The sequence below is a fragment of the Pipistrellus hanaki genome (assembly GCF_964339955.1).
Source record: "Pipistrellus hanaki genome assembly, chromosome: 12".
NCBI lineage: Eukaryota > Metazoa > Chordata > Mammalia > Chiroptera > Vespertilionidae > Pipistrellus > Pipistrellus hanaki.
In genome coordinates this window covers 13,344,938-13,371,775 of record NC_140514.1, presented here as the reverse complement: position 1 = coordinate 13,371,775, position 26,838 = coordinate 13,344,938, and the positions used below count along the sequence as shown (strand labels likewise).

The 26,838-nt window shown below is 42.8% G+C and overlaps 1 protein-coding gene across 1 annotated transcript in view; it reads right to left on the bottom strand.

Annotated features, from left to right (window-relative positions):
• Window positions 1–26,838, bottom strand: part of ALK (ALK receptor tyrosine kinase) — a gene marked incomplete at its 5' end in the record, with an annotated part of 534,776 nt that overhangs the window by 131,676 nt on the left and 376,262 nt on the right. The window contains one exon of the mRNA XM_084900171.1: window positions 2,937–3,064. Coding sequence (XP_084756297.1) covers window positions 2,937–3,064 — 128 coding nt within the window. The remainder of the gene's footprint in view (window positions 1–2,936; window positions 3,065–26,838) is intronic.

Sequence of the window (26,838 nt, the reverse complement as noted above, 5' to 3'; positions counted from 1 at the left end):
CAAGGCATAAGCTATAATGCACCTCCATAGCCATCTTCTCAATGACCCTTATGATGGAGGTTAATTTTGAAAAACTATTAGCATAATGTTATTCCTAGTCCAAATTAAAAAACAATTCATATGCTATTCTGGGGGAGACCTTCAATGTCCCTTCTGATGTGAGGATAGCTAGTCTATGGCAAATAAGCGGTGGAAAGGGCTCAAGTTATGATCTTTGTGAGAAAGGCACATTAGCAATGGTTTGGAGGAAGAAATTTCTACAAATGGAGCAACTCTTCAAGATCTCTGATTTAACTTAAATGTAAGTCAGGGATGCCATTTGGGGAGCAGCTTTTGGACAAAGTAGAATGGACATCTTTAAAGCTACAATCCCTGGCGAGCCTTTCACCAGCCCTGTTCACGCTTCTCAAAGATACAACTTCTCTCCTGGCCTTCATGACCTAACCAAAGTAATGACCTCAGAAAACAGACATTTGTCTACATCCAATAGGCCTTGAATGTGTGCCTGAATTTGTTCTGATTTGGGAGAAAGAGTTAGAAATGCTCAGGAAACACTGGGGTTACTATATTCTTCTCTGCTCTCTGTCTTACACATTCACACTGACCCCTTCACACCCCTTGGTGACCACAAGAGTCCAAGCCAGAGAAGGAGTGCAGAGATCATCTGATTCCCGAGGGGGCCCATCTGTTCTTGGGCCTGGAGCCTCTGACGGAAGGGAGCTGGACCATTAGGATACTCCTATGTCTCTTGACCAATCCACCTTCCCTAGAGAATCAGAGGCAGACTGCTTTTCTCCTTCTGCTAAGAATGTGTCCAGCCAGAGGAAACACTTTCTGGATCATTAGAGAAAGTAAGAGAGGTCAAGTCTCTTGGTTTCACAAGAGTAGAGAAACAGACAAGAAACAGGTCTTTTAAACCCTACGACAAACTCTCTGCAAATGCAACATAAACTACAGAGGAAAAGTTTTGTAGGTGAAAGCAAGTTGTAGAGTAAGTTAGAAAAAAAAAAGTTTGTACGACTGGGTGAGATCCTTGATCAAAGGTACAAATCCTTTTTTTGCAGGTGTAATTGTGCTGAGCCTGGAGATTTGTAGGCTCTTATTCCCTTCTCCTGGTGTTACTCAAATAAGGTTAGGCCAGTTCTGGGAAATGATACCTCTGCCTGTCACGTTCCTGTAAGCTAGCTCCCTTTTGGCCTCTTTTGGACGGTACACAGGTCCTTGACATCCACGAGGATTGATGATGTCCAGAGGCACTCACAAATCCCCAAGTTCGTGAGTGCGGAAACATTTGTGCAAGTTCCTGGCTTACTCCCAAACCGCGTGTTTCCTGTACATTGCCTCACATCACAGGTTAACCACCCTTTCAACTTGAACTGAATGTCAATCTATCATATTATGGTGATTTTGCCGTCCCCCACACATAAACCAGTTTTGATTAAAGAAGAAGAAGAAGAAAAAGCACACACTTTGTAAGTTCTTGCAAAACAAGCAATGAGTGAAGAGACACAGCAGCACAAGGTGCTGGAAGGTTAGTTCCCCACTTAAGGGAGTCTCTTTCACACACAAGCTCCAAGAGGCATGAGATTTAACACCGGGCCTCTACATGCAACAGATGGCCGTGTGTTAAGGGCTTTCATGGTTGTTCATGAAGTCTAAATGAAGACTTTAGGACTGCGAGTGCCACGGGCTTCCTTCCTGTCCACACATCCTTCTTGTGGTTCTAAAACCACAAACTCCTTGGCACATGTGAGAGCTCCCTCCCAGGGTACCTCTGGGCAGAGCAGACCCAGCAGGAAAATAACAGTAATGAAATCAACTTCCTTCCGAAGATTCTCCTATACTCGTCTCTATGCCCTCTGCATGTGCAAAACAACAAAGGACGTTTATAATCATGATGCTAGGCCTTCTGATCAAGGGAAGATCAACCTCATATACAGGGTAGGGCAAAAGAAGGTTTACAATTGTGATATGCAAAACACAGAGTTTATTTGTGTATTATTATTTATTAATTACTGTATTATTTTCCATGCAAACAGCTGTAAACTTGCTTTCTGTATCTACTTATGATCCATTTCATTCTGCTTACCAATCAGAATCAAGGCAATAGCTAATAAAGAGATACATATAAAATATAATCTTGAAAATAAAAATGCAAAATCAAAAATTCTGTAGAGGGAGGGGGAAATAGACTTATCAAAAAAGTACACGGATAGAATTACTGTGATTTAGTTCAGAGTTTCCTGGTAAAAAAGACAGAAAGAAACCCAACCCAATCAATTATGCTTCAGGAGAGAGATGCCATCTCGAAATAAATTCACAGTGTGGGACTTAAGCCAAAGGAATTCAATGACACAGGGGACCATGCTCCAATGGTTTTTACAAAATAAGTGAAAAATTTGACAAATAACCATTTCCCATGTTGTCCCTAAATAATAGCTTAAATCAAATCATTAAAAAATACTTAGTAATAAGTTTTGCCTCAGGAAAAACCAAGTATAATAATCATTATCAAGTTGGCGGGGTGAGGAGTTGGAAAGGCTGGCAGAATGTGGGTAATTACTGAAACTGGGTGGGGGGTTTCTGATGGTTTGTTGCATTATTCTATCCATTTGTGTACATTTGAAATTTTCCACCATAAAAATCTAAGACAGTGAAATCATTCGACAGCCAGAGAATTGAAGCTAATATGTTATCTAATAAAGACTGTATTCTGTGCAATGAAGTTTTAAGTTAGGCAGATATAATGTTACATTAGATCTTTGAAAACCAACCATCTGGGCTGTGAAGCACTTGATGATGTTCAGAATCAGCCCTAAGCACTGTAGACTTTTCTAGATAAATGCATGCATTCCCAGCTAACCATGATGGCGGTTACTGACACACTTAGGACAACAAGCTATGGAGGGGTGAAGGGGCAAGCCAGACCCAGTTACCTTCACTGCAGTTCTTCAGGGCAAAGAAGTCCACTGCAGACAAGCTTCGGTTTCCACTTGAAATGTACTCCAGGGCCACTCGGAACGGGTTCTCTGGGCGCCCAATTCTTCCCTGCAGCACTGTCCAGCTGGTGGCATAGAAAGCGAGGGAGAAGCACAGAAAACAGGGATGAGAAGCAAGCCTAACCTGCAGAGAGTGCCTGCCCTGCAGTGGCGTCAGGGCCCACACTCTCCAAGGGCATTGCCAACAAGAGATGGAGCTCTACGTGGCTTGCAGGAGAGATGCCCTGAGTGCAGCACAAGGGCATTTGTTCTGTCTTGTCCAGTTAACTCAGAGACCCAATTTCTAAACTCACTGTGGCCATTGGGTTTTTTGATTGTTTGTTTGTTCCCTTCCCTCCTCCCATATTCTCTTTAGGCAGTTACAGACCTGTGAGATATTTCAGTAGCTGGTCTTACAGGAAAAGAGTATATATACTTGAGAAAAACTGGCAGCAGAGTGAAGGAACAGCCTTTAAAACATTTATCTGTCTATTCATAATTGTCTCTGGAAAGAATACTTGGTTTTCAGAATTTTATATGATCCCCAAAGTCTCAGGATCCTCAGGTTTGCTATATTGTTACTTAAGGGAAGCTTGCAAGAGCTATTTATTTACTGCAGGAAAATTAAAGTGCACCGAAGCATGTATTTTGGGGTAGAGGTACCTAAGATTGACGTGGACTCTGCAAAAAGGTGCAAACAGAAAAAGACAAAAGCAGGTCAAACGGCGAGCTCTGCATCCATCTATAACCAAGGACACTGCCACGGTGGGTAACAGAGAATCTGCTAAATGAACATTTTCACACCTCACTCAGGCGATTAACCTCTGGGAACAGGCTCTGTCATTGATTGGAACATCAAATTTGCTTCCCAACAATGACTCAGGTTCTTAAAGAAATATATAGCTATTTTGACAATTTATGTGGAGAATTGAAATTATATGGACTAGTTCATATTTTCTTTCCTTTTAAAAGATAATTTTATTCAGGTGTAATTGACATACAATAGAGTGCATGTATTAAAAATGTATAATTTGATGACTTAAAATGTGTAAATTGATGAGTTTTGCTATATGTCACATGTGTCAAACACAAGGCCCACGGGCCAAATCCAGCCCGCCAGGCCTTGCAATGTGGCCCACACCGCGCTGTCATCACTGCACTCCGCTGTCAGTTTATGACATTGTCAGTTTATGACTGTTCAGTAAACCATTCGGCCCGCGATTTAGGCTGGATTTTAGATTTTGGCCCCTTCTCTGATTGAGTTTGACACCCCTACTATATGTATGCAGCAATCTGCCCTTATCCATGGTTTTGCTTTCTGTAGTAACAGTTACTGATATGAAATGGAAAATTCCAGAAATAAACAATGCATTGTTTTAAATTGTGTGGTGTTCTGAGTAGCTTGATGAAATCTCGCCCTGGCCTGCTCTGTCCACCCAGGATGTGCATCATCCTTTTGTGAAGCGTATCCATGCTGTGAACACTACCTTCTCATTTGTCACTTGGCAGCCATCTTGGTTGTCAGACCGACTGTCATGGTATCGCAGTGTTGGCTTAAGTCACCCTTAGTAACAGCCCCAAAGCCATTCAGATAAATGTTATTGCACCATATTGTTATAATTATTCTACTTTTATTATGTTATTGTTGTTGATCTCTTACTGTGCCTAATTTATAAATTAAACTGTATCATGGGGATGTGTAGAAAAAACCCCCCACAGTATATAAGGTTCAGTACTATCCGTGATTTCAGACATCCACGTTGAATATACACCTGCAGATAACAGGGGACTCTGTACACGTATGAACTCATCATAGTGTTTCCTGTGGCCTGAACACTACGTTGGGCTTAGGTAGAGCAGTGCAAGTGCTAAGGAATTCAGGGAAAGACTAGCTTTCTGTTTTAAAACATTTTAAAGCATCCTCCACCACAAGTATAAAGTGATGCTTATTATGAAAAATGTTAAAAGTCCAACAACTCAGGAAAGTAGATAAAGAAAAGTCACCTCAAAGTCATTATTCAGAGACAACCACTGTCAACACCTCAGTGAACAGCCTTTCAGTTATAATTCTACGTAAATGAGAGCACACGGCACGTGCTCTGTGGCTGCACCCTGCCACTCAATGGCATGTCTCAGCATGTTTTATTATTATGAGACAATAAATATAGATTACAGGACCAGTTCAATGATTGCATTTTTAATGATTTGTGCTCTGCTCCTCATTTTTCCTTTGTACACCACGCTGAAGCCAGCCCTGTGTACTTCTGTAGCTACTGCCTTGGGACACAGGGCCTGAGTCAAGGGGTATGACATTTAAAACACGGAGGCATGTTGTCAGCCCTCCAACAGCAAGTCAGAGGTCTCATTTCCATCTTTTCTAGCTTTCCCTGACAAAGGTGTTGCCTGAGGCAATCACTGGTCCTTCCGTGGGCCTCCAGGAGAGCAGTTTTGAGTCTCTGGTCCCTGCCATGTAGCTCGGCAGGCACTGGGAGTCTGCTGAGTGAAGAGAGTAATTTTGTTAGCGAACTATACTCTTCTGTAGTTAATTCAGACCACTGGAGCCAATGCCTCAACCATTTAATAAAAGTGCATTGTTTCCCCACAATAGAGGCTGTAGAAGGGATTATTGCTGTTGTAAAGTTTGTTCTCTGTTACTATACCCAGCAGGTTTTCTATCCAAAATAAAACCAGTGTAATTGAATAAGGACAAGGAGGCCTCTTGGTTTAAATGTGGGGCTGTCAACGGAAGAAATCTTTGAAAAGGAAATGTAAATGAGGGATTCTTATGAAAACAAACAAAAAAATTAGAAATTTTCTTGCTCTTCTGAAAGATAAAGGGACTTATTTTTGAGGAAAGATGATGGTGAAAGGCATGACTATTCAGATTCTGCCAAGAGTTGTCTCTCCCTGCTCCGAGGAATGATGGATTTTAATTCCAGGTACACAGGGGCCCTTGACAATGATTTCCAGTTCTATATTGGCACTAGCCCTCTGGATAAATGTGTCAAGAGTTTTAGGAATTAGTTTCTGAGTTACTGATGCAATAAGTTTTGTCTGGAATTCTCTGGTCTCCCATAGTTTACTGCTGCAACTTTAATAACTTTCAGAGCAGTTGCCAAACATGTATTTTATAACCAGGGAAGTTGGGACCTGTAAAGGGCAAGCTTATACCTAAGGTCAGATTTGTTTAAGAGAGAGCCAAAAAATCCCATGGAAAACAAATCCAAGCTCTCTCTTCTGTCTGCCTCCATTTTCCTTACTTATATTCTAGTGCTCATGAAACTCACTCATTAGGGTCTCATTTTCATCTTTAGCTGGTGTTCGTAGGAGGAAGTTCTCTGTTCTGACCTAGAAACCAGCGTGCAGCCATATCCATGTGCTGGGGATTTGAGAACATCTTAGCAATGATGCTTCAATCAATCAATTTGACAGTGTGGGAGTCCACCTGGACTCTAGGAAGCCAGAAAAGCTGTATGGATAGCCTGTAACCATCCATTATTTTCTAGTGTGTTTCTGAAGCTTTCGCTTCCAGTTCTGGCTCTGTCCTTCGTTTGTCTGATGACTTTGAACAAGGCACTTTACTCTGAAAGTCTGAAATTGTGGGTGTTTTCGGATCAATTGTATTCTTAGCCAGAGAAAGTGTCTTCAACTTCGTGTGAATTTGCTGAGGAAAAAAACTGACCACACTTTTTTTTTTGCTGAATGGCTTCACCATAATGAATAAATTAGAGCCCATCCAAAAAAAAAAAAAAAATCAGGAGAGATGGTTTGTGACATGGGGGCTGGAAGTAATATGTACAAAAGCCTCTCAATTGGGGTTGAGTCGCATATTCTGGTCCTGGATTTGCATGGGTTGCAGTTAAGTCCCTGCACCTCCTGGGGGGTTGAGTTTCTTTATTTGCAAAATGTGAGCACTGAATTTAAAGTTCTGAGGCTATAACTTCTCTCACTGATTGCAGGAGTCTTGGTGACAAAATGCTTTATGGAAGCCCTGAAAGCTGCAATGAACAAATAATATTCTACAGATTATTATTTATGGAAGAAGAGTTATTAGTCCAAAACTCACAGATTTATTTATGCAAAGCACCTCACTTCCACCCCCTTGCAGAAAGGGAGACTTGTCCGAGGTCATTCACTTGGTTAAAATCAAGTATACTATTGCTCCTAGAGAGGCAGAACAAGGGGCAATGCAAACTGTGGATCAGTCTATGTATCCAGTTGCTTTTCATATCACTAGAATCACAGAGATAGGAAAGGATATGTCTACTCAGCATTGCTAGAGGGATCGCCAGTCTGGGTCTTCAGGATAGATATGTCAGCCAGACAGTGACATACAATATCAGAACATGCATACACAAAACAAAACAAAAAATCCTAAGAAGCTCTGGCATGGGAACAAAAAGAATCTCTAAGGCTCCCACCATTCCACACCAGGTTAGTCTCTACGAGCTTAGAGGAAATCGCCTGGCATGTCTGCTGATGAGACTGAAGGGCTGGCAGCTGTCTGAAAAGGACAAAGACACCAAGTTATTTTAAGCCCAGATTGAAGGGGCACTTTTGACAGCATGTGAGGGCCAGAGATGGCAGTTGACAAGATAGAGGAAAGTGTATTATTTTGTGGCTGTGACATTCCAAAAGGCACAATGTTGATGTAGGGCAAGCTCACAAAAGTGAGCCCTCAAACCCTACGTGCTAGTCAATGGAATGCCTTTCTGAGATGGTCTTAGCTGCTGTAATACCACAAGGCCTAGATTCAGTTCTGGCTCCACCATTCACTAGTTAAGTGACCTCAGACAAATGGTTTACCTTCTCTGATCTTCGGCTTCCTTATTTTAAAGATGGAAGCCAGAAGAACTAGCTTGCTGTATTGTGAGGATTTGTGAGACGGATGTATGTAAAGGAACATGTTTATTAGGAGCTATTCTTACAGAAAACAACTTTCTTCATGGAATGACATGGGTCCATGAAACTCTCTGCATATCAGCTCATTTATGAGATTCAGGGGGGAAAGAATGCAGGTAAAAGAAAGTGAGAAGGACATTTGTAATTTAAGAATACAGCTACCTTAATTGTTTAAACTAAAAAAACCACACACCTAAAATTAAATGAATCTTCATTTAGGCATAAACCCAAGAAGTTTTGTTAAAACACTCATATAAGAAAGCATATTAGGATGGGACTGTAACAACAGATTAACCTTCTGACCAGAACCTCCAGTGTCCCATCTCCCTTACAGTAAAAGCCTCTTATTTACCTTTGCATCTTTTTGTAGCATGTGCAAAGATGCCTTGAGTCTAGATCTTAGTTAGAATGTGTTGAAATCCATTTTTCAGGTCTTTATTGCTGCATTGTTACACACTTTGTAAAGTATTAAGTGCTCTGAGGACCTAAAGATTTAGTATTTAGCTTTGCATTCCAGAAACTTACAGACAAGTGAGAAAGAGTAAAAGTATTTATCAAAATTTATAGTGAATGGCAGTATAGAAGAGCTTAGTAAGAGGCTTACGAACTACATACTAGAGAGTGAAATGGTGTCTCAGACTGGGTGATGAAGAGAGGTGAACCTTGAAGATGGGTTCTGAAGAGTGAGCAGGAACTGGGGAAAGGGCAATGCAGAAAGACTGTAGGCATGAGCTCATGAGCAGAGGCCCCACAGTCTGTGTGCTCAGAGAGTAGGCAGTCCAGTCTGGCATGAATCAATGTTTTCCATTGGCCTCTATAGGAAGGAGGCCCTGTGTCTTACCCACCCACCACCAACCTCCTTAAAGCCAGGATTGGTGGATCATTCATCTTTGTGTCTCCAGTCCCTAATACATTACAGATGTTCAGCAAATATATGTTGAATGAAAGAGAAAATGCATAAACAGATTTATATTAAATCAGATAAGATTCTGACATTGTTGACCAAAATTTATATTGTAGTGAAGCTGAGTTACTCTGAAAGTCCATGTGAGCTTATTATCATTAGCTCTCATCTATTCAAGTGACAATGATGACTTAGGAAGAACCTAAAGATGGAAAATTTGGGTTGAGGGAATCTTGGGAGTTGGTTCTCCCCATTCATCTACAACTCTCTCCTCCCCCCCCCTTAAAAAAAAAAGAAGCAGGATCTTGGGGAGAAACCATCAAATTAGCTCTTGTTCATCTACCTAGAATCCAACAAAGGAATCAGGGAATCATATAACTGAGATATAGAAACAATCTGAGTGCTTAACTAGGGAAGGTCCCACCTGATGCAAGATTATTCTTTACAAGGCAGTCAGCTGTGAATCAAGTCAATGTAAATATTAAAAACCAGAGGCCCGGTGCACGAAATTCATGCATGAAGGGAAGGGGTCCCTTCAGCCCAGCCTGCACCCTCTCTAATCCAGGACCCCTTGGAGGATGTCCGGCTGCCAGTTTCAGCCCAATTTCAGGGATATCCCTCTCACAATCTAGGACTGCTGGCTCCTAACTGCTCGCCTGCCTGCCTGCCTGCCTGATTGCCCCCAACTCCCCCTCTTCTCCCCCCACCCTGCGCTGGCCTGGTCATCCCTCTCTACTGGCCTGGCCACTCCCTTCTGCTGGCCTGGTTGCCCCTCATTGTCCTGCCCTGCTGGCCTGGTTGCTCCACTCAGCCTGCTGCTCAGTCGTTTAGTGGTCCCTCACGAACAGCCCTGCCAGCCTGGTCACCCCACGCAGCCTGCTGTTCAGTTGTTACTGTGAGGGCATCGTGACCAATTTGTATTTTACCCTTTCATTAGTATAGATAGCAGCAAGACCAATAATAACAGCACTAATGATATGATCAACAACAATTAACATTTATTGAAGGCTTATGCTCTGCTTCTAGCTGAGTTTTAAACTCAAGTTAGTGTAGCTCAGTAGTCTTTATGGACATGATCTTAAACTGCCTTTACAAGCTTCTTGAGGTTAAAACATCACTTCTGTAGGTCTTTGTTTCAACTTCTGGCCTCAGAGAGCAAGATTAGAGACTTGAAACTAAGAGACGTGCCCATTCTCATGTTCTGTGGCAGTGACCATAGTTAAGTGATTTGGTGGTGACTAACCCCAGTGCCAGGACAGCCAAATTCACGGGTTAGAATCAGGATGATGGGAACCACCCAGATTAGACAACCGCGTAGAGCTCAGTCACACGATTATCATTACTGCCGAGTGCAACACTGTTAAGGTGCAGCCACGCAGCTGCTATTCTCTCACATGTCTCTCTGCTAAGACGCTCTCTTGACAGGTGTCTGGACGTGAATGTGAAGGTGTGAAGATTTGTTAGAAACAAGGAACTGAGCCTGTGGGAGCTCGTCTAGAATCAATACAGGGGGAAAAGGCAATTGCATTTCTCTCTCTAGTTTTATCTTAAAGAAAAAAAAAACCCACACATAACTTTCAAGTTTTTCTTAAAATATACCTGGTGGTAATTCTGCAGCAAATATAAACCATTCAGCACTATTTTTTATTGTTTCCATTAAATCAACCCACATTTAAAGCATTTTTATGGGAGAGAGCAGGGAGGGGGGAAAAAAAGCCAGATCAATGTAAATTTTAATGTGAAGTTCTTTGTTGCTAGTTAATTTTCTGTAGCAATAATAGCACTTGGTATGTGACACAGGGTCTTTTATCTAAGGAGCCTTAACTTTCTTATTCTCTTGCCCTTCACAATTTCCCAGAAGTTGGATAAATGCCCTGGAGAGGATCAGATCTGGATGGGAATGAGGGTACAGGGTGATTCAGGCTGTGGCTCCAGTGGCTCCTGACAATGAGCTGCCCTGAGACTGAGGGTGGCTATGGGTCGATGGGAGGGGCACTGTGGAAGCAAAGGGGGCTTGAGGCAGGGATGGGCTAGCTTGGGCCACAGGTGGACTCGGGTGAGACCTTTAGCACTGGAGGCTGGAAAACAGTTTTGGTTTTCATCAAAGACTATATGGGTGACAGGGATCTGGAAAGTGGCCTGCCTTCTCAGGGTGGGGCCAAGAAGGTGCTCCCAAAGTGTGTTTTCCCTAATTCTTCTTGTGCTTTGGAGCTAAGAGAAAATAAACGGTCTTGGGTTCATTGCCCTGGCCCCTCTCTAACTTCTAATCTTCTCCCTCTTTCCCTCCCTCCTTCCCTCCCATTTTCAAGGTCAACTGAATGTTCCAGAGTACTCTCTAGTACTCCTACACATTCCACTCCTCTCCCTTGGGTTGTACACCTACTGAGAGTCAGTTAGGCTTGTTCCCAAGCCTCTTCATGCCAGCTGTACTCATTAAGTTGCTGCAACTTGAGCAAAAAGAAATTGAATTATTTTGTAAAGACATGAAGGGATAAGTCACTAAAAAATAATTATTGCTTAATTAGGCATGAATAAGGCAATAGAAAAGATAAAAAAAAGAAAAAGCTTATAATCCAGAAAGCCTCTAGATTAGTTGATAAGTGTTCCAAAAGTATTTGTTTTAGCAAAACTAAAACTGAAAACATGGCTGTGATGTGGTGGTGTCATGGATGTGATTTATGCTGAAAGAAAAGTACAGAACTCTGGTCAACAGAGCCACACTGCAAGCATAGGTCTTGGCCCCACATCAAGAGATTGATGAATTGGCATCCATTTCGAAGTTGCAAGTTAAAATAAAATGTTTAAAGATGTAAGTCAATTCCCAAGCAACTATTGCTCCTAAGCTTATTGTCTAAGATGGCTTCTTCCTTGTTCTAGTTTGTATAAAGAAATATACAGAGGATTCACTAGTGTTCTTTCTTCTTTTTAAAGGAAGAACACTGAGTATCCTGGCCAAAAATCAACAAAGAGAAAACTTCTTCGATTCAACAGCAGCAATCCTGGGAATCCTGAAGTTTCTCTTTCACTTTCTCTGAGTCTTGGATTAGGTCCCACCCACACTACCACCTCCTCTACCAGCTGCTGAACACCCCTCATTAGGGGGCTGTGGGAGGGACTCAGCTAGGTTCTGGGCAGTGGAAATGGTTGGTACTAGCATTTCAGAACTCATTTTAAATTATGGAACTGGGCATGAAAGTTCCCAGGTGTCCCCCACTCCACAGATTTGTCAATCTCTGGCAGGGTGGGTGACAAGATTTATCAAGAGACCCAAGTGACTGGTTTGAAGTTCTCTTTCTGTGTGAGTTTGGGCATAACACCCACCAGCAGCCAGAGGGAATCTGGAATTTGGTTTCCTAACTCTCTTCCTCCCAATAACTTTTTAGCACCATCTGTTCTTTTCAAACTCAATCTTTTATTTCAAGTCAACTCAATGCAGTCAGTTCTTTTGTTCATTTTAAAAAAAATACACCTTCCCCTGGGAGAAGAAGAAAGACAACACTGGCTCTGAAATGCAGCTGCTTCTGTAGGGTCCGTCCCCTTCAGCCCAGTCTGCTTCCATCATGAGCCCTGACTCCCATATGGGTCTAAATTTTCAGCTTTTACCTGCACCTCCCACCCCCATCCCTGTCTCAGAGCTCAATGCCTGGGATTTCCCAGCCTCAAAGGAGTTCTCCCTGCTTATGCTCAAATGATATCCAATTGTCCATCCTGTTCCCTAAAGAGCCAACCTAAATGTCATGTAATGCATTAACGTATTGATCGGTTCAATATGCAAGCCTCTGAACCAAGCAAAATGCTGAGGTCCAGCTCAGAGGTTGTGTTTCAGTCATAAATCTCTGGCCAAGTCAAGCTACTGTGCAGAAACTTTACATGGTAGCACAGACCTGGAAACTTTACATGGTAGCACAGACACTGTGGCCATCCCTGTAAGCAAATTCTGGGTCTGGGACAGTGGTCAGCTGAGCTGAAAAAGGCTGAAGGGCCTGGTGTGGCAAGTAAGAGTAGCCCACAGATTTGTACCTATCAGAGATGACCTCCCCCATGCTACATGCTGCCCCTACCATGCTTGGGGTGGCCAGCCAGGGATGTGGAGGAGATTGCCAATGGCATCAATGGATCATGCCCAGAGCCCCTTGGAGCAGAGGGACTCACTGGCCTGCTGCAGCTCCTATAGTGTACTGTGGCAAAAAATGGCCAATGGGCATGTTTGTGAGAGTGAAAGATGTATGACTGGCATGAATCTTGGAAACTACCATGCCTAATCCTCTCATGTGGAAGAGAAGAACTGAAGTCTGGAGATATACCCACTTCATATAGCTACACAATATTGAATTGTGTCCCCTCCCATGAAAAAAAGCCAAAAAATCAGAGACCTTATTAGTGTGTCAGTAAGCTTATTTGGAAATAGGGTCTTTATAGAGGTAATCAAGTTAAAATGAGATCATTAGAGTGAGCCCTAATCCAATATAACTATGCCTATAAAAGGGGAGATTTGGACATAGAAATAAATACACACAGGGAGGACACCTCCGTGAAGAGGGAGAGAGATATGGGATGATGCATCTACAAGCCAAGGAATTCCAGAGATTGCCAACAAACTCCCTGAAGCAAAAGAGAGAGACCTGGGACACATGCCATGAAAGGAACCAATCTTGCGGACACTTTGAGTTTGGACTTCCAGCCTCCAGAATAGTGAGCAAATACGGTTCTGCCTGTAAGCCACCCGGCTTGTGGGACTTAGCTACAGTAGCCTTAGCAAACTAACATAGTTGGCTAGTTCTAAACCATCCCCACTAAGTTGAGAAACAAACTTTAAATTATTTTTACTTATTATCGAATAGCATCATCTTTCTGTGTGATGACCAGCTCATGACAGGCGGCTGAGAATAGAACTCATTTCTCACAAAGGAACCTCATTTTCCCTAGGGCCAGACAGAGCACAAGACATTTTGCTGCACATTCATCTCTGCCTCCCAGATGAATAATATCACCTCCACCTTCGGGGAGGCCCTACTGGAGAATGAGACTAGAAAGCGCTTGCTAAAGCCCAGGAATCATGGGACCCATTAGGTTCGCGCAGGCAATGCTAGTACCTTTAATCCATGCTTGATGAAATGAATGAACTTGGACTTCAGAATTCCCCGGTACCAGCCACATGGGAGCTTTCGGGCACAGAGCAGACAGAACTTCCCCAAGATTGTATCAATGATGCGTTCACCTGGGAGCCAATTTCTAGGCTAGAGCTGCCACTACCAATTTTTATATGACATTAGAGGGTAAACTCAAAATAGTAACCAGGAATTTTTGAGGGATGCTGGGCCTGCAGTAGAAGCAGAGACACGTGGGGGAGCCAGGGAGATTTGGTGGAGGGTAAGAATCACCATGCATGAGACCAGCCTTCATCCTCTCTCCTGAGTCCCCTTGGGCTTTGATTATCTACAGAAGAAAGCCCTGAACCCCCAGAATTCTTTGATGCTATATCTGACCCTCTCTATATTGGGAACTGTGAATTTCTGGAAAAGGCAGGCTTCTTGTTTTAGCCAGTTCAGTTCTTCAGTAATACACAAGGTGGGGCAAATGTAAGTTTACAGTTGTTTGTATGGAACATAATACAATCAATAGTAAAGAATAATACAAGAATAAACTCCAGGTCTTCCTGATGGGGAACAATTCTTAAACTCACAACTCCTTGAGAGGGAAGACTTTTTTTAAAAAAACCCCTAGGCTCCTTGGTGGGACTGCTTGTTAAACCTGGTATCTTCCAACCAGACCTGTGGCTAAAGCCTCCGGAGCAGGACTCCAAAGGAGGTGACACAAGTTGGGCACTCGGATCAGCCAAATCCCAGGGAGCCACTATGTGGAAATAATTGGAATCTTTTAGCGAAGGTGTGTGAGAGTGATTAAAAGGAAATTGCAGTTATGGAGCCCAGAGGTAAAATTTCAAAACTGGCCCATAAATCCTGGTCTGGCATGAAATTTAAAACTCCCAAAGGTCTGCGATGCCATATTAAAAGGGTTTTAATATTAAGAAGTAGAAATAACGAATGATAATTAGAGTATTGTTTCTGGGAGTAGGGGCAGCTCTGAAGGACAGGCAGGCTGGAACTACAGGGCAGGCTCTCGTTGGGTTGTGTTTTATATCCTCACTTCACAAGAGATGAATGAAGGAAGGGAAGGCGGGCTTGGCAGAGGGCTGTTGAGTGAAAATCTGGCAGTACCATTCCTCAGTGAACTCCGGCTCAAGTTCTCCTGAAAGTCAGAGACACAAATGGCCTTTGCCTGCTATGCGGCTGCTCAGGGCCAGATGGTGCAGAGAACAGTGACCGGGTGGAGAATGGCTGGGAGGTGCAGTGGAGAGGCAGCAGGGAGTCACGGATGGAGAGCACTGAGGGCCTGGCTCATTACCTGGATCTTCATTGGCTGGGGAGCTTTAGGCAAGTCATTCCACCTCTCTGCGCATGGTTCCTCTATTTACCCCCTCCCAGGATTGTTGGAAGAATTAAAGGGTAGAATGAATAGGAGAGTGCTTTGAAAATATATGTTGTAATAGGTTTCTATTGGTCCCTGGTCCTCACCTGGATGTGGTCTTTCTCCTTTGAACTTATTTAAGTTGATTCCCTGAAAATTTGTTGAAAAAAATATAGCTGGATGATTCCGGAAGCTCATTTCACCCCCTGGATGCTAGGCTGATAGCAGTGCCTTGCACTGGTCTGGCCAATCAGGACACACTAGGCCCATCATCCCTGGGCTCTGGGTTCTGCATATTATCTTCTCAGGCAGGTGCAACACACCATGGCTTTTTATCAACTTGTGATCAGTTGGAATCCCTCTTTCTCCCTACCCTTCTCTAGGTTACCCATAATCCTTTTCTCACAAACTGTTTCCAAACCACAATTTTCCAGACCTTATAGGTTGTTGCTCAAAGCAGCTGGTTATTTTGAATCTGAATGTAGGACCATGACATTTTCTGCAGCAAATTTCAACTGGCTTGGTTTCTGGAATTTGGAACCTGTCATCTGTGGTATTATGTCCACTACCAAGCTTGGAACCATCTGCGGACCAGGCCTCCTGTGGAACGAGATCATGAACATACAGCTTTTAGCACAGTGGCTGGAGTGTCGTAGATATGAACAAATGTTAGGTTCTCTCTCTGCCACCATTTCAGACAGGCGTTAAAAATATGGACGAGTTGCCGAAACCAGTTTAGCTCAGTGGTAGAGCGTCGGCCTGTGGACTGAAAGGTCCCAGGTTCGATTCCGGTCAAGGGCATGTACATTGGTTGCGGGCGTGTGCAAGAGGCAGCTGGTCGATGTTTCTCTCTCATCGACATTTATAGCTCTCTATCTCTCTCCCTTCCTCTCTGTAAAAAAATCAATAAAATATATTAAAAAAAAAACAAAACAAAACATGGACGAGCCAAAGTTCAAGGCAGAGTCCTTTATCGTTGCCATAGAGACACCTTAGGATGGACTAAGCTCACTCACTGTACCTCGTTGTTTGTAAGTGTCCAATTTGCTGTGGACCCACCTTCCCAGAATATCAAGGGAAACAGTGGGGAGTATGTTTCTTAAATTGAGATATTCTGTGTCTGCCATGTTCCCTCACCTACCAACCCCACAGCCATACAGAGGAGGTTGCCCAGGACTGGCTTTAGGTAGGAAGCCTATGTTCACTCTTGGAATCCAGTTTTTTGTTTTCGTTTTTGTTTTTTTTTCCTGAAAATTCCCAAACCACTTCCTCAGCAACATTTTTAGAAATGACTGGGGTTAATATTTTTAAATTCAAGCATTCTTTGATTGAAATAAAGAGAGAGCTAAAAATATAGCATTGTCTTGAATTTAAATAAAAAAGTTAAATTGGCTATAAATGAAAATTTACTCAGACTAGCTTAGTTTCATCTTATATAGAGGAAATACCAACAGGACACTTGATAATTCATGCTGGGTAGGTATAAGAAACTGACTTTAGCCCTAGCTGGTTTGGCTCAGTCAAGGGCACATGCCCAGGTTGCAGGCTCCATCCCCAGTAGAGGGCATACAGGAGACAGTTGATCAATGATTCTCTCTCATCATTGATGCTTCTATCTCTCTCCCTCTCCTCTCCTCTTTTCTCCTCTCCTCTGCTCTCTTCTCCTCTCCTCTCCTCTCTGAGATCAATAAAAATATATTAAAAAACTGATTTTAATCAACAATTAATATGGCCATCCAATACATGCAGACCCTGTTATCTATAAATCTATAGCAAGTGTTCTAGCAGAAGCAAAGGAAGAATAAAACAAGAATCGTACCCATAAGCAATTTCTAGTTGTGAAGACTAAAGTGGCAGTATGGAGTCAGAAACAAATAAGCCCAAGGCACATATCAGCAATTTCAATGAATCCAATAGACACTTATTGAGTACAGTATGAACAGGCATCTGGTAGGTACTGGATATGGAAGATGAGACACAGTCCCTGCCCTGAAGGAACTTATATTTAAGAATTCACATGCACTGAGGAAATGCAAACTAAGGGATTTTGTCTAGCATGGGACAGAATTAATTAACTCCAGTCATAGACGCTAAGAGAAGGATACCTTCTGAGAAATGCATTGTTAGGCGATTTCATCATTGTGGAAACATGGAGTGCACTTACACAAACCTAGGTAGCCTGCTACAGGGCAACCTACTGCTCCTAGGCTACAAACCTAGATTTTATAAACGCTGTTCCCACAGCCCTCTCCCAGCTTCCTCTGACAGGGTCAGAAACTGAGTATCAAAACTGCCACATCTGCACCATGAGCAGGGATGTGGGGTGGACTGACTGGAAATGTCAAGGAGAACTGGCTGGGTGAGTTGTAGATCACCACAACAGTGACCCTCAGGAGGGAGTGAAAGGCAGCCTGAGGATCTGAAGGAATAAGGAATGAAGATGGAGAGATAAAGGATCAGAATGGGTTTGGCTATTGCATGCTGAAGCAGTGGTTAGATTAAGGAATTCTGTGGCATTCACACACACACACACACACACACACACACACACACACACACATCGTGTTTATATGAAGAGGGTGTAGAACTGAATACTCAATATTTTGACTTTGGAAATTTGTTATTTATTCCATTGATCCTATCAGGCACAAAGCACTCTCTCTCTTGCATTGAATTGATGTAAGAAATAAAATTTATCTACACTTTATAGCATTATGAACTGAAAATATTTATCAAGTACAGGGACAGGCAGGCTTCATACTACCACAGAAATCTTTTACTGAAGTGGCAGTGGTGCTTAATACTTGTTAAAATCGCTCCTGCATCCTTGTACTGGATCTTAGGTCCTCCACAGCAATGGGTTTACAGCAATGTCCTCTGAAGACCAGTGAGCTCTGGGAGGGCTGGCGTGCCCTCTGAATATACTGCTCTGTGGGGACAGGCTCCTCCGTGCTGAAGCAGGTCAGCGGCTGACTGACTGGGATTGAATCTGTGCACTCAAAATTGAGGTGCTGTGAGATGAAATCTATTGCTAAGCCCCACAGATATTAGTTTCATCAGAGGAAAAAGAAATACTTCCGAACCACATATCCTTCCCTTTTAAACAGAAAATTTAGCTCATTGTCATCTTAAGGGATCCATCATTGATGGCTACATTATATGATGAAGGACTGGAATAGGTAAACAGGAAATCTAAAGGGAACAGAGGAAGGGGAAAGATTTTCCAGACACGAGGAAAAGCAGCATGCAAGTCCCCTTCATCCAGCTCCTGTGAGCAGGGACAAGGACTTGTAGTGGGGCTCAAATTTGGGATTCTATAACTTGATTGCTCCAGAATTTAAAAGTTCAAATCCCTTAGACAGAGAAAATGGTAATTCAAGTTTAACAAGAAATAGATAATTTTACAGGTCAGGGAGTCTGTTTCAAAGTAAGACTTTCATTTTGACAGTGTCCCTTTAAAGAATGTGACTCTGGGGATTTTTTTCTGGCTCAGAATCTGCCATCCTACACAATAATTAGCCAGTGACACATTTTCTTTGTTGTTCATTAAAGATTAATGAGGGGCAGAGCTTAAGGCCTGGTGAGATGGAGAAACCCTGAAGGGTTCATTTGAACCTTTCATATCTGTTCTTTTTTGGAAACTCTGATGAACAGGTTCTCGATACAACAGCAGCCATCTGCCTTCTAACCTACAATATGTCTTTCATGAAAACTCAGATGTTTCTGGCAGGCTGTCTCCCACCATCAGCTCCAAAGCACATGCACCAAAGGAGGCAGAACAGATGTTTGGAGCTTTGCAGTGGCTTGAGTGTGCTTCATGCAGGGGCGATGGGCATTTCCAGCAAAGTGTATCTCCTCACTCAGTGCTGAGTTCCCAAGGTCCCATCCAGGAGAAACTCCTGCGAACACTGCAAGGTCTGGCCAATTTATTTTGTTCTGTTAGATTTCTGCTAGTTCTTCCCCTCGGCTAAAAGCCACACTGGGAGACACTGATGGGTGATAAGGAGAAAGTTTATTTAACAAAAGGAACACCAATAAAAGTTTAAATACTTCTGCTTAAAAGTAGGCAGCTGGAAATAATGAAATGCCTTTTGGGAATTTAGGAGGCTCTGGCCCTTTAAAAGATTAGTTCACAAAAATGGATCCATGCTGATTTAGACCTTGCTACTCAGAGTGATGCCCTATTTGGCCTACTTGCTGCTCTTTTCTGTCTTTCATTTTCTGAATATGAATCTGGCATCATTTAGCATCTTGTACAATGCCCTGTATTCAGAGGAGCTCAACATCCATTAATAGATGATGATGCCAATAATCAGAGCTAGGAGCTGTGATTGTATTATAAGCAAAGCATTTAAATAATTACAGGACCAATAAGGCCCAGAGTGACATTTCTCTATCCCCATCACTGATGAGCATGACCTTGGGACAAGTCAACTCCCACTGCTCCCTGGGATGCAATTCAGGGAAGGCTGGGGCATCTTCCATAGAAAAGGCCAAAGGAACCAACACATAACTCCACCAAATTCACCACCCTGTGTCTTCCCCAGTCTTCCCTAGGAAACTCTGATGCCCTGAAGCCCCCCTCACACACCTCTCCATTCTCCATTCCTCCTGCCCAGAACTTCTTTGCACTGAGACTCCTTAGAATTTGAGGTGGAACAAGAATCTAAAGGGGCTATGAGCTGAATTATTCCCAGCCCATCCTCATTTGCCTTCATTACACATGAGGTTCCTCTTATGCCAAGAGGCCTCAGTCTGGGGGATGACCAACACCTCCTAAGTAAATCACTAATTGTACCTGTACTCATTTATAGAGACTGTGCAGAGCTCAGAGGGCTGCCCAATTCATGGATCTTCTGAATTAGGAAGTAAAATAGAATTCTGAAGAGGAGGCAGGGAGAACTGGCCTGAAAAATGATTGAGAGGCAGGTCTTCCTGCTCCCCAACCCTCTGGCACACACTGATGTTGTCCATGTGTCAGCTTTCCCCATTGACAGCACATCTTATTTTGTCTGTGACGTCTAATGCATCACCTACATTCCAGGCTCAATCCTGGTCAGACAGAACTGAGAACTGTCCCTCAACCTGCCAGCCAACTTATCTAATTGCCTAGAATTCACAATTTTCTGATCTGAGGCAGTTCTTTATCTTCTTAGCAGAACATATGTCCCACCAGGCAGCACTATAATAAACCTGTGAATTGAATTTATTTCCTTGGGTGAGATGTGCAACATCTCAGGGAATTCAGGAGACCTGGGTTTCTAATTCCACTTTTGTTCCTAATAACAGCTAACATCTACTGCATTCCCATTAGGTGCCAGTGTGCTAAGTAGTTCATATTGATTATTTCATTCAACCTTCACCACAACTGTAGAAGGGAGGTCTATCATGATGAAGAAAAAGAAATTCAGGGAAGTTGTGATATTGCTCAGGATCACACAACTAGGAAGAGATGTGGAGTTCTAACTGAGGACCTAGGTCTGCCCGACTTCAAAACCACTGCTCTTAACCACTATCGGTACTGCCTCCCAATCCACATGGAGCCAGGCAAGCCCCTTTGAGTCTCTTGGACTTGGTTTCTTCTTTATTTGCAAAATAAGGGAGTAGGTCTAGGACTTCCTAGGTCCCTACAGCTCCACATGCTATGGATCAAGTCCTCACACCTCCTCTTTGACCTAGAAACCTTTCCTACCCCACATTCCTTTCAAGTTACTCAAGACTGAACCCTTTTTCTACTGAGCCCCTTCTCTCCCCATGTACCATGTCATGATGGTCATCTGATAAAAGCCCTCCATCTTTGTCTTCCTTACCTCTGAGCATAGATTTGATAGAGGAAGTGAGCCAAATAAAGGCAAACTCCTAAAGCCACAGAGACCCTATGACTAGACACAGAGAAAGATATGCCAGCATGGCCAAAGGAGAAAGAGTGAGCAGGCTATGGAGTGGGTTCTTGGAAGATTCCTGGAGGCAAAGGTATTTAGGAAAAAACCTTTTTATAGGATCTACATGGAACTTAGGATGGGAGTAGGCCATGAAGGGCAATAGCCAACTGGTGCTCAGGTTTGTGCCAGTGGGACAGGGGCAATGAGTCCATCTCAGCCAGGCTCTTCAGCCAGTCCCTGTCACCAGTCACCTTGAACCAGCCTTTGGACTCTTGACCTGTAGTCTGAGGTTCTCTGGAGGGATAAGTATATATTATAGGGATTCACAAAACATCCTTCATTATTTTCAAAGGGGCTCATGCAATACTCTGACTTGAAAAATACTATATAATCCATTATATGAACTAATGACTTTGAGCAAGCCATTTCATCTCTCCTGGAATGGATCTGCATTAAAAAAAGAAAACACACAACATAATGGGGGATGGGTAGATGAGATAATTCTTAGTTCCATGAATTTTAGGCTGAGAAGAAAGGCAGGCAGACCTTTCTGAGATTGCTGTCTTAGCCAACTGCCTCAAGGTCACCAATTTTGAACACGAGAAAACTGAATCAAGAAAAAACAGGATTTGCTGATGTTTCTTTGGAATGGAATTGCCCAGGAAGAAGAAAACAAACATCCATATCAAGACACTGATTTATTTCTCTGGCGTCCACATCTCTATCTATGCTCTCTGAAGGAAAAGAAAACTTGAGGCTTGTTTTGCTGTTGTTTGTATTGTGATGACAATGGAAATGCCATCTCATCAGTGAACAATGATGTAAGTGAAGGAGAGGCACAGATACCGTGTTTCCCCGAAAATAAGACATCCTCCGAAAATAAGACCTAGCGCATGGAAAGATAAGACATCCCCTGAAAATTAGACCTAGCACAACTTTGGGAGAAAAAATTAATATAAGACACTATCTTATTTTCGGGGAAACAGGGTAGATGAATCTGATAATATGCAACTCGTGGAGGAAAGCCCATATTTATTTTGTGTCCTCCAAAATGCCACCCATTCTTTATCCCATCTGTTTTCAATATATACTTCACTATTAGTCTCTAGTAAGGTAAAAGAATAGGTCACTATTTAATTTATTTGCCCAGCTAGAATTGGAGTGCTTGCTAAGATCATCTTTGACCTTTCTCTTTCTCTTTCTCTCTCCGCGGAGAGCGTGTCCATTTTCATAGGTTCAATGCTGTTTTCTGTGGGAATGACTTTTAGATCTTCAGCTTCAGCTCTGACCTGATGACTCATCTGAACCATCAGCAATGCATTTCCTGTTTCTTTGAGCCATTTCTACCTGGATGCCCTCCACCACACGGAGCTCGCTTCAATGAATCAGCCAATCCTTCCATCCATTATTCTACATTTCTCCTGAGAGTAGGAACATAACAATTCACAAGTCTTGGGCTTCTTTGATTTCCTTTCATTACAAGGATTTCCAACCTTCTAATTACCACCATTAGCTGGGCCAATCAAGCCTCATCCTCTTCTTTGATGCCCTGGAACATGGCCAAATATTTGTTCTGGGTTTTGCTTTTCTTTGTCAAGACTCTTATTTGGGCCCTTGGTTCCTAGGGCATTTTCAATCTGCCTGTTTCTCCGTTAATGACCCAGACCTATTTTGCTCCTTGAGTCTTGCCCTATTGCCCACTTCTCTACCCTGTTTCTGGCTTTTCTGTTTGCTCACTCTCCACGGCCCTGTTAGCTGCTTATCTGATCTCTGCTTGGACCTTGAACTGGGTCAAGTTCAACATTCTCTTGCCTGGATTTTTATCTCAGTCATATACATCTTTAAACGCATGCTCAATCTTCATAAGTTGTAGTTCAGGAACCCTCAGAGGATCATAGTATGAAAAAAACCCCTTACTATCTTAACATGTAAATCAAGGAGTTGAATCAGATGATCTCTAGAATTTCTTGCAGTTCTCAAATGCTATGACTTAAAAGCACTCAGAGACCATTTAACTAAACATTTTCATTTGAGCAATAAGAAGCCAAGACCCAGAAAGATAAAGTAATTTGACAGTCTGGGTACTAAGATGGGATTAGAATTTAGGTCTTTTAAATTATGGCTCTTGCCAAAACTCTCAGCTTTGCCATTGTCTGCCTCTCTCCCTGCCCTAGTTCAATCCCCTGCCATCTGTCAGATTGTTGTTTACTTGGATATAAGAAGGAAAATAAGGAACTCTTCTCCCAGGTCACTGCTTGCATTAGCAGCTTCAAGATGACAATGAGAATGTGCAACCCACTTACGAGAATAAACTGTTTTTAAGGACTTGAGCACATTGATTGTTTTTTGAGAGTGGCACCACTAATTACAAATAAGTCCTGTCTATTTATTAAAGCAGGCCCCCTTCAGACATTTCCCGCATATAAACGATCCTTCCCCACAATTAGGGTAAATTAGTAAGGTTTTACTGAACTAATGAGACAATGTTTGTGAAGCTTGTCTTTATGTCTTCCAGGCCATTTTGAGACAAGAGTCTATAATTGGGATGCTCACACAGCCACATTCAAGGAGGTTGCATGGGAAGGGAGGCTATCAAACCCCCTGGTCACTTCACAAAATGCTATATGGAGGTGTGGCTCCAGGCTCAGGGGCATGAACACACAAGCATGTACACACAGGATATGGGTACATGCAGGTTGTATATATAGAACATCAAACAAAATCATATGTTTCTATTCTCAGTTCAGCTCCCCCTTCCCTCTCTAATAAATGATTATCTGGATGCCCTGGTGCTGACATGCTAGGTCTGAAATCTTGCCTGATTCATGAGGGATAATGAAATAAAGCAAAAATAGTATGTGCCTTTTATTGTGAACTAGACTCTAGCTCTATTTTAGCAAATTATCTATCATAACCTTCCAAGGAAGTGTAATTATCCCCATTCAGTTGATGAGGACATGAATGCCTAGCAACCCAAGACACCGTTAGTGTGCTGAGCTGGCATTCAAACCCACTGTCTTTCCACTATGCCCCATAGTGAGTGCTTTATCCCTAGACTAGTTTCTCTGCTGAAGCTCTATCTGATCCCCCAACCTGACTAGCTTTCCATTTAACTTTTTTTAAAAAAAATCCTTTTAGCATAAGATGGAGTTTAAACTCAGGTCATTACCTTGCCCCAGCCTCTACTCTGATGTCTTTGATCCTTCAGATCTCTATCCTGCAGCCCTTCAGGAGATAGTGGGCAAGGAGTTACCTTAGGATGGCAAAGCACTGCTTTAACTAACAGATTTGGAATGAGCAGGCTTCCCAGTCAGGCCCCCTGTGTTGAGGACAGGCCTGAAGACTGCAGATGGGAAATAAGAGGATGGGATGGGTGCAGAACCAGCTCTACAGCCCCACCTCACAACCTCTGCCAGGTGCCTGAATGCCTATATGTTGACCCAATACAAAGCCAGTGGCTATGGGGAATGCAATTGTGGGATGCAACTCTAATTTTTAGGAGATCCATCATTTCGTTATTTCTTCAAGCACTTGATTTATAGTTTGAAATAGGACTGAGTCCTCTTTTAGTTTCTAGAAACAACAAACATGGCATCGAGGGCCAGGTTTGAGAGGTTTAGTTTTTGAGTTTTCCAGAAGCAACTTTTTAAGGGATTAGCATCATTTATAAATGGGATTAGAATTTAGGTCTTTTAAGGGAAGACACACAAGTTATTAAGGGAAGTAAGGGATTTCCAGAGACTCCCAGACTTTGGGAATAGTGTCAGGAAGCACAGAAGCTCACTTTGGTGGCTCCATTGGGAAGAATATACGATGTCAGATCCAGGCTCAGGCCCAGACACTGCTCCTTTAGTCCTCTGGTCTTAATTCCTAGGATGCCAGATGATGGACTGCAGAGACCAGAGGTACAAGGGTTCAAATTATGATTTCATCAACCAATAGCTATGTTTACTTAGCCTCTTTAAATGCCAGCCTTTCCATCTGTAATAAGGAATTAAACTATAAGATCCATGTTGCACCTCTACTGCCTGGCTCACTATCTGCCTGGTAGAATGTAGTCAATAAATATTTGCTCATCAGATAAGAATTTCTCTTGTCTTATAGAAGTTTGGTGCATGAGGATTGAATTTAAACATTTTAGCAGGTCCATCAATGTTAGCATTGTTTCTTTGCTTTGTTAATCAGCTTTTGAAACACTTTCTCCTTCCTTGGCTCAAAATTCCTGATCCTGTTCTTGGGATATCTCAAGAGGCAAACTTGCAGTGTAAATGCTACAAAGAACAAAGACTCCTAGATACATAGATTTTCATCCCCAAGAGAGTCCTAGGGTTAAAAGGACACCTTGAGAAATCTATCCTAATTCGTTAGTTCACCAGATAAAGAGATTGATGTAGATGGGGGTGACTTACTTCAGGACATGTTTAAGTTTTCTACAAGTGGAATTATAATTTTATTTATGGAAATCAAGAGAAGAGACCTCTAAGTTTCACATTCCTGGGGCACAGCACTCCTCTAAGTTCATGCCTCCTGGTTTCCTTTTCTTATCCAATACACACAACTCAGAAGAACTGGTTTGTGTAATCTGATAAGACTTGGACAAGATGGTGACAGTTTGACTAGGAAGGTGGGGCCTACACTGGAAAGGTCTCCAAGATATTACACTAATACACCTGACACTGAATCTTAAAAATAATGTTTAAGTTCAGATCTTCCCCAACCTCTGGAATATAGGGACCTAAGGTAGTAGACATAACTGATTGTATGTTACTAAAACAACTTTTACTGGTATTTGAAGGTTTCAGATGCTGCTTAGAATTGGTCAGAGAAATACCTGAGTATGAAAAGACATAAATTTCGCCCAGATGCACCGGCTCCCAGGTTCATTACCATACTGACTGAGAGTTCATTCTCATAGAGGAGCATTCCCACCAAGGGCTGATTTCTCCTTCCAGCCTGTGAAGGCAGAGCTTCCTCACAAAGCTGGTTCAAAGGAGAGAAAAATCATTCCCTGCTTAACATTCTGCAAAACGCACAGGCAAATTCCCGAAGTCAATCATCATGAATGAAGCCATTTAAGAGTGAGGCCCGCGACTCCTCTGTGCGGATGAAAAGCCAGACAGAGTACAATGCCGGCAGAGGAGACTGCGGGCGACTCTCTCTGCTTTGTCACCCTTTATGACCTGCCTTACAGTCTCAGTGCCCTTCACGGAAATGTCTTGCTTTGCAAAAAGAAACAGATAACCACAGAGAGGAGAAATGCTAGCCCTGCAGCCTGTTATTAAAAAGTCTGGGCAAATGGGATGCTGGCCAGATCTCCTCTGCAGCTACAGGCCCAGAACTGCAGCAGAAGCCGCAGAAGTGATCTGGAGACTGCATGCCCTCCTCCATCATGGGACTTGTTGGGAAAGCAAAGACCATGGGGGCTGCATGGTTAGTCCATGTCCAGCCCAGGGTGGCTCTGGCAGAACAGCACTGTTGGTTCCCTTCTCCTGGTGTCCAAAGGGGACAGTGGCTCCAATCCATTCCTGAAGTCAATGGCCACCCTCTGCTGGTGCTGTGTCCAGAGGTCAACAGGACACAAAAGGCTAAGCTGGCCAGACTGACTGCAACCAGGAGGCCACCTTTTGTGAGTCTCTGGCTTCATGTGACCATGCTTGAATATGCTAGTTAAGTGGTGTTGAGTGTCGGCTTGATGAGTGATCGG